Source organism: Crocodylus porosus, unplaced genomic scaffold (assembly GCF_001723895.1).
Source record: "Crocodylus porosus isolate Cpor-Errol unplaced genomic scaffold, CroPor_comp1, whole genome shotgun sequence".
Classification (NCBI taxonomy): Eukaryota; Metazoa; Chordata; order Crocodylia; family Crocodylidae; genus Crocodylus; species Crocodylus porosus.
In genome coordinates this window covers 36,351,573-36,364,694 of record NW_017728931.1, presented here as the reverse complement: position 1 = coordinate 36,364,694, position 13,122 = coordinate 36,351,573, and the positions used below count along the sequence as shown (strand labels likewise).

At 47.0% G+C, this 13,122-nt stretch overlaps 1 protein-coding gene across 5 annotated transcripts in view; it reads left to right on the top strand.

Annotated features, from left to right (window-relative positions):
* The window catches only part of IQSEC3 (IQ motif and Sec7 domain 3), a 147,588-nt gene that overhangs the window by 111,010 nt on the left and 23,456 nt on the right, over window positions 1-13,122 (top strand). For all 5 annotated transcript variants that reach the window (XM_019544593.1, XM_019544592.1, XM_019544596.1 and 2 more), the window contains 2 exons: window positions 1,084-2,177; window positions 7,874-8,035. In XM_019544593.1, coding sequence (XP_019400138.1) covers window positions 1,090-2,177; window positions 7,874-8,035 — 1,250 coding nt within the window. In that variant the 5' untranslated portion in view covers window positions 1,084-1,089. The remainder of the gene's footprint in view (window positions 1-1,083; window positions 2,178-7,873; window positions 8,036-13,122) is intronic.

The following is a 13,122-nucleotide window of genomic DNA, read 5'->3' as shown; positions in this document are numbered from 1 at the left end:
GTGGGTGGGGGTTGGGAATAGGAAACAACACAAAGTTCATGTGAGAATTGGCTACATTGTGGCAGAAATGACCATAATGAACTGCCCAGGTAGGCATGATAACTGCTGCTCTGAGTAATGTTGAAATATCTCTTAACTGTATGTGTGTGTGTGCGTGTGTGCATGCATGCGTGCACGTTTCCATATCCTTAGCAGCTCTAGTAGCACTTCAGTCTAGACCCTCTCGCTGTTTATTTTTAATATCTTTTCTCAACCTTTAAAATCAAAATTACTACTCAACTCTTCAAACAAAGAATCTTTTACCATTTGAGTTGGTTTTTGTTCTTTGAAAAAAGGCAAATTATGCTGGGGTTAAGGACAGAACTTATATACTGGCTTGAGAACCTGAGTGCCCCTTGGGAGACGCTGAGCACAGTTAACACACAGTGGCATCAGTGAAGGCTGAGGTCAGTAAACAGCTCATAGGATCAGGCCCATAGTTGGCATTTGAGCCTTATTCCATTGTAACAATTCCTGACCTATTCCTTTTTCTAAACAGTATCTCTTTCCCCCACCACCTATGATGGAGGAGGGAATATAAGCCTTAAAGTGGGTCTGAGACAAGGGCTCTAGGCAAGCAACCATGCTTAGCATTGCTAGCCCACTTCTGTTTGGAGATGCACACTACTGGGGTACCATATAGCATCGACCAGCCTTTATTCTGAAGAATTTTACACTAGAGTCTCACTGTGAGGGCAGCACAGTACGGCAGCTCATAATGCTGAGCCCTCAGCAGACTCTGATAGAGCATTGTTGGAAGAAAGCTCATGCTGCTTTTACCCACCCTCGTATTTCCAAGGCACTCCTCAGGAAGACCATCCTGCCCCTGCTCTCACCAGCATTGCCATGACACCGCTGCTAGGAGGGAGCTCATTTTGTTCAACTCCAAGCAGGTATTTCTAGGGCACAGCAGTTCAGAAAAAAAAAGTCTAATGCAATATTAGAAGCTCCTCTTGTTGTCATTACTTACTAATCAGTCTAGAAATTGGGGTCGTGAAAGGCCTTCAGAAGTCAATTAAAAAGCTTTGTTTTTGTGTGTTTCAGATCGAAATGCTAGAGCACAAATACGGAGGCCACCTGGTCTCTCGCAGAGCAGCCTGCACCATCCAGACGGCCTTCCGCCAGTACCAGCTCAGCAAAAACTTTGAGAAGATTCGGAACTCCCTGCTGGAGAGCCGCATGCCCCGGCGCATCTCACTAAGGAAGGTCCGGGTCCAGAACTCGGAGAGCTTCTCTGCTGAGAAAGCGCTGGTGGAAGGGTACAACTTTGTGGGCATCCCCTTGGTGAGGTCCCCTTCTTTACCAGCCACCATAAGTGGGGCACTGACTGAACTCGAGGACTCTTTCACAGAACAGGTCCAGTCCCTGGCTAAATCCATTGATGATGCCCTAAGTACCTGGAGCTTGAAGACCATGTGTTCCCTTCAAGATGGCAGTTCATACCAGATCAGAGAGACCTTCAGCGCAAGTTCGATGCAGCCAAACCAGGACTTGGAAGCTGAATTAAAGGACAAAGAGAAGGAGGAGGGTTTGCTGCCAGACACTTTGCCTAAGAGCAGCAGCACCCTCATGATGGCCTTCCGGGATGTCACAGTCCAGATTGACAACAAGAACATCTCTGTCTCGTCATCTACCTCGGTGTCCATGGCAAACTGTCTCAGCAGCAACACTCAGGCAGGGCTCTCTCAAGCAGCCAAAATTGAAGAAAGCCCAGGGGAGGGGGAAAGAGAGGACAAAGAGACTCCGGCTGCCCAGGAGGGGTTACCTGAACCCAGGATCCTCCAGAACAGTCACACCTTCACCGAGGTGAACGTCAACACCAATGGGGTGGAGGGAGGGGGACCAGAGCAAGGACAAATGATGGTGCAGAAACTCCAGTTTGACTCTAACAATGAGACTGGGCAGAGCAAGGGCTCAGAGTCTGAAAATGCAGACAACTCGGAGCAGCTGAGCAGCAGCAGCACTTCCACATCAGCCAAGTCGGCGTCCGAAGTCTCTTCTAAGGAAGCGCTGCAAGCCATGATTCTGAGCCTCCCACGGTATCACTGTGAGAACCCAGCCAGCTGCAAGTCCCCCACGCTTTCCACGGACACCATGAGGAAGCGGCTCTACCGCATTGGGCTGAATCTCTTTAACATGTAAGTGGCTAATGGAACTAAATCTTTTAATCCCTCACAACTTTCTTCATTAATGGTGACAATAGGCTTTGAAAGGCCCTTGGACTGGAATCATCCCTGGTGTAATACTTTTGTGTTCACGGGTTAGATTCCTTGGAGACTGAATACAGATACCTAGTTTACATTCAGATGTTTTGTCCACTAGGGTCTGAACTTGGGCCCTCGAATTGCCATCCCACTGTTCCCCTGTACCTGGGAAGTGAACCCGTTGCTTCAAGGGTACCATTCAGGATGCTGAATATTGAATCCTGGTAATTGTTCAGACAAGGAAGGACCCAGGGTTCTTCCTCCCTTGAGCCTAATAACGGAAGATGCTTAGCTGAGAATGGACCCCAAGTCCTGGTTACTCAGTGCAGAGCTTCTCTCAGTATGAACTGGACCCAGACCTTTTGCCTAAGAGGAGTTTAGCTAGCACAGGGTTAATGTTTCTGCTGCTACTGCTTCCCTTTCAGCAGTGTGGGTAGAATTTTAAACCTGACAGACCCAATTTAGTCATCTCAGTCTCTCACACATCTGAGGTTGATGTCCTGTGAATAAAGCTGTAGGTGTGAAAGCAAAGGCAAAGCAACTTCAAGACTAGAGTTAGAAAAGGTAATGCGAAGGGTCACATCCCCTGTAATCTGGATTTGCATTGAAGGAGGTTGAGTTTTTGTCAGGGGTTTTGGGCTTGAGAGCCTTGGTGAGGCTCTCCTGACTGAAGTAAACCTCAGAAACACTGGTCTTTGCCCTGATCTAAAAGGGCATTTTGCATGTGGTCCTGGTGATGTTAGAGCTGGGGCTTAGAGAGGAGGAAGGGGACAGTTTACCTGAGATGGGATTGATGGAATATATTCTGCCAAAGTTGTTTTGCTTGGCTACTTCTTGGAGATGGGAACACAGAGAGGATGGACACCAGAGGCAGATGTGGGGCTCACGAGTCTGGTTATGCAGAAGGAAGTTCCAGGTCTATATGGATGTTTCACCAAGATGAGCCTCAGATGTGTCTGGTTCTGGACACGTGTTCTCCTGGAGATGGACTCAGTGCTCATGTCTGTGCAAGTTAAGCGTTCAGTATTCTCGGACATGCCCACATCTTCCTCTGGCTTGTGTCATGCATGGGGCTGACAGGTGAACTGAGGTGATGAAAAAGCAAGGCTGGAAATGCTTTATCCAATTCCTCCTACATTCAGTTTGCACATGCATACATGATGAATCAGCAGCTCCTTGACTGTTTTGGAAAGCAGGGCTGCAGTGTTTTTTTACTCGCTGACCCAGGTTCACCACATCACTTTAGAGACTCTGTATCACTAGGAATTTTGTGATAACTGAGAAGGCAGAAGCACAATTTCCTGGCCATACCCAGCACTCCCTGGTGATCAGTTTAAGAAATTGTCTCCCAATCACCTGTCATGGTCTGTTTTTTCTTGGGAAAACATTAACTAGAGAGAGGGAAAGATGCTGATTTGTCACCTCTGGAGAGCAGAGTCTTCTCTTTATCCCTAGAACAGAAACTGCAAGGGAGGCAATAGGATAAGTTTCTTCACCAGAGACATAGGAGTGTGCCCCAAGCCTGACCCTATTAGGACTGAGATGGCAGAGTCTAGTATATGTCTGTCACCCATCCAGTCCTTGGTCTCACAGTTGACACTTCCAGCAAAGCAACCATTTGGACTAGTAGGTTTTGTAATGTGGACACCTAACCACTGGGAACCGGAAGGAGACCAACAAACCCATTTCACCAAACAGCATCAGTTGTTGGTCACCAGCGACCTGGCTTAGAAGAGAAAGGCTCCTCTTTGTTACCTGTTCCTCCCTCTGCCATTAGTCCCCCAGCCATGTTTTCATTAAGCAGTCCTCTGGGAATATACTGATTACATTTTTACAGCAGCACCTTAAATGGTCCATGCTTCACAGTGAGGGGGTGGAATTCCTGAAGTGGAGAGCCTTGCATTATATAGCCTTGCTCTAATAGCTCTTTTTGTGTGTGGGCGGCTAGCAGCGTAGGCAGAGGGAAAGCCAGGAGGACTGTAGGAATCCCACAGCACAGACCAGTCATGCTTAGCTTCTTTGAACATAAAGGAAAATGTTCAGAAATGATATCAGCAGTGGTGTCAGATATACATCTGGGGTTATATAAAGGGGGGCAGGTAGCAGGAATGCAGCGACTGTGCTAAAGCAATGTGCATTTCACCTACTAGGATTTTGGGGTAAACAAGCTCAGCCTCTGGCAAAAGCAGTCAGAAAGTTCCTCTTAGTCAGTGGGACGTGTATGCACAAACATTGTATTATATTGCATTTATAGCCCACGGAGTGCTAGGAATTGTGTTGCATATTTTTAAGTGGGGCTGGTGGGAGCTCAGCTACTTTAACTTACATGCCTGCTGTTTATAGCTTTTCCTGCACCATGCTGCTGTCTATATCACTGCATCCAGCCCTGGGACTTGTTTCACTCACATAGCCATAGTCATCTCTAAGCAACACTGGAGTGAATCTGGAATAAAGCCATTGACTCCAATGGAGTTACTCTGGATTCACAACAACGTAGTAGTGATCAGCCTCTGGCACTAAGCTTTCTTGTGCTTTCCTACTGATGTGCTCCTGACATGCATTTGCAGCTGCACTTGCTGCACCTCTTCAACACGTGCTGGACTCCAAGATGAGTCCTGAGGGGTGGCACAGTTGCTGCATTTTTACTCCGTATTCCAGTCATGTTAAGCAGCCCTTGATGGGTTGAGCCAACCTAGGTTTTCATTGGCAGACATTATAGAACTCCTATGTGCATTATTAATGGGCTGAGTTGCTGTCATTCCCTTGGGACAATCACATTCCCCAATTTATTGTGTTCATGCCTTCAGGTCCATGTACTTTTTCTGCCCCGTGAGACTCTCCTAAGCAGAATGAGCAACTCTTGGGCATGCTGTCCCATTCTAGATTTGTGTAAGTGGCTCACAAAAATCCCTACTCAGCTGGTAGATCTGAGCAGTAGAAGTCAGTGGGGAATCAAGCACACCCACATAACCATGCATTATGCTTCCTCCCCCAGGGAGAATGCTTGTGCAAATTTGTTCATTAAGCCTTTGCAGAATTCCCCCAACAAGGGACTCATGACAGAAATGGGGCACTCCTTCCTGTCTCTCAGCAGCCTGGATAAGAGACTCATGAGGAATCTGGAAATCATCCCAGCATTTGCTAATTCTGCTGTGCCTCTGACTGACAGCATGAGCACGATCTGCTAGAGAGCATCATAACCGCCAGCCTGCCAAAGGGGGTGAGGGAGAAGGGACAGAAAGAGAACCTCCTGTGTGCCCATCCATATATGCAAAATAAAGACAGGCACACTCCTGCACATATGCTCAGGCACATGCAGGACACACAAACACAGCCACTCAGAGAAACCCAGACATGGACACAGAAACATACCTGGGACGGACACACACAAAACAGCACACGATCTCAGAGGCATTCACCTACACCCTCTTACATGTATCCACAGAATTGCACTGGCACATAAACACATGCAGAAGCATAAAAAGCACTCAGAGACGCATGTCATGGAGAGTTCTGTACGCAGACAGAGACAAACATGAACAGCAAAAGACTTACTGAGACAGTCAGGCTTGCAAAAACACACACTCATTCTGAGAGAAAAGCTCACTCAGACATAAATGCATTTACGTGGGCAGGCACAGCTATGCTCAGACAAACACAGATGGAGAGGCACTTTCAGATAGAGGAGCATGCTCAGATCCCCATATCTGCATAAATACACTCTCACACATACATATGCATATGCACCCATGCATGCACATGCATACACACATACATGCACTTGCACACGTAGTACATACAGACTTCACCCTGAGATGGTTAATAAAGGGAAGAACAACAGAAGAAAGATGGGATGAGATGAAAGAGAAGTTATACCCCCTAGAACCTCCTGGGATAAAAGTAATGAGACCAGTCAGCACCAGGCTTAGCTGAAAGAGAAAGTGTCACTGAATAGAAACAGTAGAGTGATGTTGTAGCCATAATGGTCCAGGAATTATGCAAGAGGCAAGGCTTTCTTAGAGTGGCATCCTTTATTGGACCAACTGCATAATTCTAACTCCATTTAACGAATCTAACTATCCCAATTATGCAGTTGATCCAATAACAGATACCACCATAAGAAAACTTTGCATCTCACTGAATGGAAAGAAAGGAGGACAGACAGGGGGAAAGAGGGACAGGGAACAGTCTTGATTAATTGAGTCTGCTCCAACATGTTCTAATTAGAACACCAAGAAGCTCGTGTATAGGCAGCCCATTTGTATGGGGCGGGGGGTATTAGTTCAATCTCAGTCCAAACTCAACCTGATTTAGCCACTCTCAGAGGAGTTCAGCCCACCTGTATTTATTCATCCCTATCTACCCACTTTCTGTAGAGTTGTGGTGTCTTCTGAGCCCCTTTATGTACCACCTTCTTCTATCACCTCTTGGCTGCAGCATGGTGGGATGAAATCCTATCCCCATAGAGGTTAACAGCAAAATTCCTGTTGACTTCTAAAGGAGGGAACCCAGGATTTCATCCTTGTCATCTTGGTGGGGTAACCCACAGCCAATTAATTTGTTATCCCATCCACTCCTCTGCAGTACAGACCTGCTCTTGTACATGCTGGACCTACTGATGTTCCACGGGCTGCTGATGTCTGTGCTAATGCATGCTTTGCAGCCACTTCTCCATATAAGCATGTCCAAAGCACCTCTGATCCCACCCTGATGTAATATTTTTTTCCCATGTGCTCCATAGGATAAGGAATAAAAGAGAGATGATTCTGAACTCACATAATGTAACTCACGGGAGTCCTTGGGAGTGGCTTCTCCAGTGCTCAGGATCAAAGTCAGGCTTGAAAGGTTTAGACCTGGAGGAATGTGAGGGTGGGCACCCACATTCTCTGGAGAGTTGTGGACGACAAGGGCCTTTGAGAGGCAGTCCTGCTGGAGAAGAAAGGCAGTCATGAGGAGATGGGTAGGCATTCAGCTTGCTGTTCCAGGTGCTAGTTCAGTCTCATGAGCTATTTGCAGCAGAGCCTCATGTCTCCAATGGAAGGGGAGGCTCTAGCATAAAGGGGGATAGGTGAAGGTGGTTGGTGTTTCTGGGCAGCAGGAAGGCTAAGTATTAATGGCAGGTGTGGCGGTCTGTTCCTTTGCTCGCTTTTCATTGACAGGGAGCTCATGCAGGCCCTGCCTGTCATTGTTATCAGATAGGGAACTGACAGGACCAGTCCAAGTCAGTCTGGCCTGAGGAGTGGGGGAGGTTATGTCCCATGTGTGTCACCGTTGGTGGGTTCTCACAGTTCGGTCAATCCCTCCAGAACTGTGCAGGTTACGCTACAGGGTGGCACACTGGCAAGACAGGTACCATGGGAGTTTCCAGGGGTATTATCATCAGAACCAGTTCCACTTCCTTAACCTCTAACACAGCAGGACTCAAGAGATTTCTCCCCTGAATACTGACTTCACTCCTGCCCACCACCTGGCTGGTGACTTGGATCCACTTTAATGGGAGGAGAGTTAGACAGACTGGCTGTCCCAGGGGAACTTTCATCACATTGCTGCGAGGTGAGAGCTGATGAGGCAGAGGCAATGGAGCCCTGAAAAGAGCATCCAGACTCACCGCTTGTGTCCTTCCCTTCCAGAAATCCAGACAAAGGGATCCAGTTCCTGATCTCCCGGGGCTTCATCCCAGATACGCCCATCGGGGTGGCACACTTTCTGCTCCAGCGCAAGGGACTCAGCCGCCAGATGATTGGTGAATTCCTGGGCAACAGCAAGAAACAGTTCAACAGGGATGTCTTGGAGTAAGTGAAGCTGTCCCTCCCCTCCCTTCTCCACAGCCCTGCCCTCCCCTTCCCATCTTCTCTCACCTTTTGATTGAATGGGCCCCACTCCCTCCTGCCCACTCCTCCCCCTCTGTGAGTGTGTCCCCTCATCTTCATTCCCTCTCCCCACTGGACTCAGCACAGCCCCCATGCCATCTTCAGCCCAGTGACTTGAAACTGTTGTCCTTGTCTCCCAGCTCCTCCTTCCCCAGGGCTCTTCTGGCTGGGCCAAGTACAATAGCACCAGGCTTATTTCTAAGTTTGCACTGGTGCAAAGGCTTTCAAGGGTGTAAGTCTGGGGTGAGCAAGAGGAAGATCAGAGCCCATGGTTCTTTCATATATTAGAGGAATACCCTGAGGCACTTTTTGGAAAGTTTTAGTGGAGACCAGGGCACAGGGCATACCATCCTATCATTATGGATAGGGTGACTTGTTCTCTTCCTGCCTCTGCCACTGACTGTCACTACTGGAGCACATGGTTTAGCCTCCATTTTTTAAGGGGATGATAAATCACGAGTCTGAATCTGTTGGTGTTTCTGAAGTGCACTGAGATCCTTGGTCAGGTGACTCTAGAAATGGCTTATTGCATTCCCAGAAAGCAGGATAACATGCCCATTTCAGCAGCTGCCCAGGACCAGCCCCACCCCCAGGTTACCATCATGGTTAACCACCTGTTCCTACTGAGTTCTGCTCACTTGTCCTGTTGAACCCCTGGCTCCCTGCATTTCCTCCTCAGGTACTGAATCCTGCTAGGCTTCACTGATCTCCGCTCTTTCTTGTTTCTGTGAGCAATCTGTCTCTCAGACAGCACGTTCCCCTTCTGTCAGGCTTATGCTTCATCCTTCAGAATCCTGCTGCCACAATGCTCTTCCAGAGCCAGGCTCTGGCCATTCATGCCCTCCTCCCCATCATAGTCTTCAGGATTATTACCAATCTGACATTAAGCCTTGCTAGGCCTTTGAGCAGTAGGGCTAGGAAATTCAGTGATTCTCAACCAGAGTGCTTGCCCCTTCCCAGTCGGCCCAGGTGACTTACTTCTTCCTTAGCTCTGAACAACCTTTTGTCCTACAAGTGAGGGATAAGAAGAGAGAGCGTGGTTTGCATTTAGATACAACACTAGTTTCTGCACTATGGCAAACCTGACATCTGAGATGAACAGCATTAGGAACAAAGGAGCCCCACCCCTCTGACAATCAAGCCAGTGGTTGACAAGGTCACTTAGCACCTTGTCTCAGGAGATGCTCACTGCTGACAGGATTAGGGCCTCAGACAAGTTTCCTCTATTACCTTGTGCCATCATTCTCTGAGGAGGTTTCCTTCCATGAGGTTTGAAAGGTTGTACTAAGTATCTTGTTGTAAATCGTAGGTAGGTCTGAACCCCTGAACCATGAATGTTGACCCCCATGTTTCATATAGGGTACAGTGGAGTGGAAACTCAAATCCAGTGTCCCATGAACTTTGGTAAAATCAGGCTCCAAACTTGGATCTGAACATTAAGGCTTCTCTCTTTTGTACATCAGGGTTATTTTGTTTCTGTTGGTACCTGGCATTGATTCTGCCTGCTTTTAATATACTGGGTATATGCCGTATATTGATCTGTTCATAACTGAAATGCATGTTCTCTCAAATATTTTCATATTGAGAGCACAAATAAAAGTAATTCGTTCTTCCTCCAGCAAATAATGTGTGGGCTGCATCTCCAGACAGATTCTCTGTTGATATCCCAGTGCAGCCTCAGCACAAGGAGTGAGGCTGTTGTGATAGCAGTATCTTGATAACTTCCTGCTTTCCCTACACTCTCACTGGGTCTTCATCTCTTGGAAAAACAAGCAGTGTGCCAATGCAAAGGGTTCCTACTGCAGAGCTCAGGCTCTGCCTCCCAGTTCAAATCTATAGTAGATGTTGTGTTTTTAAATGACATACTCTGGGTTTTTCATTATAACACAAGTGTCTTGGTGTGATAGTGTTCCTGGGCCCTGCCACCCTCACTCACAGTTAGTGCTCCAGTGGGATTTCTCAGTGGTGAGTCTCACTGCATTTAACAAGGGGGATGGGGTATCTTTAGCTCCATTTTACAGACAAGGGAAAAACTGAGGCACAGAAAAGCTAAGTGCCTTCCCAACATCAAATCAGTCCAACTCGCTGCTCAGTAGTGTAAAGCAGAGCATTTCCCTTCAAGTTAATGGAGTTGCACTGCTATAAATCAAAGGATAATTGGCCTCACAAGTCCACAGCAGAATCTTTCTCCTTCATCCCAGTCCCTCGCTTCCTGTAGTAATACGAGAGTGTTAGAGCACCAGTGATGCCCTGTGTGATTGTTCCACTCTAAGCGTGCTCGTTGCCTCTGCGCATCAGTGTGTTCCATGTCTGCAGCCTGCACAGAGATGCTACGTTTATAGTGCAGCCAGCAGGACAAATGCCCTCCCTCTTTCTCTTAGCAGAAGCAGCAGCCACTTCGTTATGTGTGCTTGTGGGGATGGAGGACAGGAATTGGTATTGCTGCTAGCAGTACCATGCACCCTAGAAACAACACATTGGTGCTGGCTGTAGACATTAAATGCACACACATCATCACACACAGCAACTCTGACTGTGTGCACCGTGGTAATGGCTGCTCATACAAATTACACAGGCCTGGTTTTGGAAATCCAGCCCCTTGTTGTTTCAAAGGTATCTCAATTATTTATGCAAATTCTTATGTTAATTTAGCTGTAGTTTATACAAACAGTGCTTGAAAACTTATGTCAGAAATGTGTACTCTAAGTGTTGTTCCTGTCATAGGCAGGTTAAATTAGCCCAGGCAAATAAATAAATAATAGGGGAGCCTTTAAAACAACCATGAAAGTCTCCAGCCTCCCTCATTCACTTCCCTGTCACACTCCAGCCTCAGCATGAAGCCCTTACTCAGGAAACTCCTGTTGGCTTCAAGGGACATTTTAATGCTCTTAAGTTCCTCTAGCTGACACGGGGTGAACCACTCGATGCCTGTTTCTTTAGTCATGTAAAGAGTTGATAATTGTGCAGATACATTTTGTACCATCCTTTAAAAACATGACTTCTTCCACATATGTCCAGAAAATGCAGGCAGATGCAAGTGACAAGAATGTACAGTACAGCTTACATAGCTAGAGGTGTAAAGACCTTTATAGTGCATGATGTCTGGTATGTTACTTGTGCACTGCGCTCCCATTGCAAGACTTCCATGAGTCCCTACAAGGCCTGGCATTGCACTTTCCTTTCATCCAATGAAGTTTCTCATCTAATTTCCTTTTATCTAAAGTATGATTAATTAAATAGTTTCTAGGGAAGTTTTTGAATAGGCTGGGAGGAATGGGGGAGGATTTTCAAAAGCACCTTATTCTACATGGACAAGTCCATAGGACTATGTGCCTAAGGACTTATTTATCCAGGAGAATTTAGCAACGTAATCTACTGGTAAATGTCCCCATGTAGGCAAGCTGCAAATTGCACCATATGCCCTCATTCCCTCCTCAACCAGACTTCCCAGTGCATGTCTGATAGAAGGGGATCAGTGATCTCCCATTGGAGCCTATTCCCAGCACACTTGCAGTCAGGCAACCAGAGCTACTAGAGAACATGTTGTGGCCTATTCTCTTCTACACAGCCAGACCAGGACTAAGGGTCTAGAGCTAGAATCCCAGCATGTGTTGTACCATGTGGCCACTAGACCACCGACCTGATTCCAGCCTGTGTATCAAATGCCTGTGCATCAAATTCCAAACACATCCCACGTGTACGTGGACTACACTAAACAAAACAGGTTAACACATGTTTTTAATACAAGAAATGTCCCCATTCTTTCTTCCAGGCAGTCTGCGTTCCTTCTTCCGTGCCCTCTAAATGTTGCATTTTGCCTTTAGTGCTTTCATTGTTTCATGCTTTCCTTTTTCTCCTTCATTCATCCTTTTCTGTACACTTTCATTCTTTCCCTTCCCATGCTTTTGTCTTAGGAATTTCATGCGTCCCTCACTCATTCATGAGCTAGCTCACATGATCCTATGCCATGAACAGAGCTGACGTGCCACTACAGCTAGCTGACTTGTGCTCTGGCTCACAGGATTTGGGGAAGGTTAGACATGGCTGTCCTGATTCATTTGTTTTCAAAGGAGGGGCTTTTTTAATGTAGGAGACATTGTGGTGAATGGGGGCAGGCTGTTGACAAGATGTAAGCACTGGGTTAGTTCTGACGTATTCTCCTTACAGGCGAGCTGCTCTCCTCATTGTCAGATGCATGTTGCCTTCCCTTTCTCTAACAGAAAGCGAGAGGAAGAGGGCTTCCTCCTGGGAGATATAAATTCACAGCTGGATTCACACAGAGGTGGCTCTTTTCAAAGGAAGTTCATTTGCTATTTTACTCGTTAAACTCTCTTCGGATTAGCAGAGGATTCACCCCCAAAACACTCCATCCCGAAGAGTTAACTTCCCTGTGAAGAATCCCCAGGAGCTTTGCAATATAGGTGGATTTGAGTAGTGACTGTGTAACAGCTTCTTTGGCTGGAGGTGATCCCACAGCTTCAGTCTATCTAAAGAGTAATAATGCCTTGAGGATAGAGGCGATGAGGGATAGTCTGTCCCTCTGTGCCTTCTTTGTGGGAGCAAAGCCATAGGCGCAGAAGATGAGCAAACCCAAACACAGCACAGAGCTTATTAAAAGGGCTCCTAAGAAAATGCCCTGAACAGAAAGCAGATGCCTTTGTACAACAGTCTTGCATGTAGTCTAGACAATCTTGTAGTGAGGCACAAGTCACATAATCATAGAATCGTAGAAGTAGGGTCGGAAGGGAACTTGTAGATCTTCAAGTCTGACCCCCCTGCCTGGGCAGGAGAAAAAACTGGGCTCAAATGATTCCAGCTAGCCTCCTCTTAAAGAACCCCAGGGTAGGAGCCAGCACCACTTCCCTTGGAAGTTGGTTCCAGATCCTAGCCGCCCTGACTGTGAAGTAGTTCTTATGGATGTCTAATCTAAACCTACTCTCCAACAACTTGTGGCCGTTATTCCTTGTTATGCCAGAGGGTGCTAGGGGAAACAAGGTGTCTCCCAAACC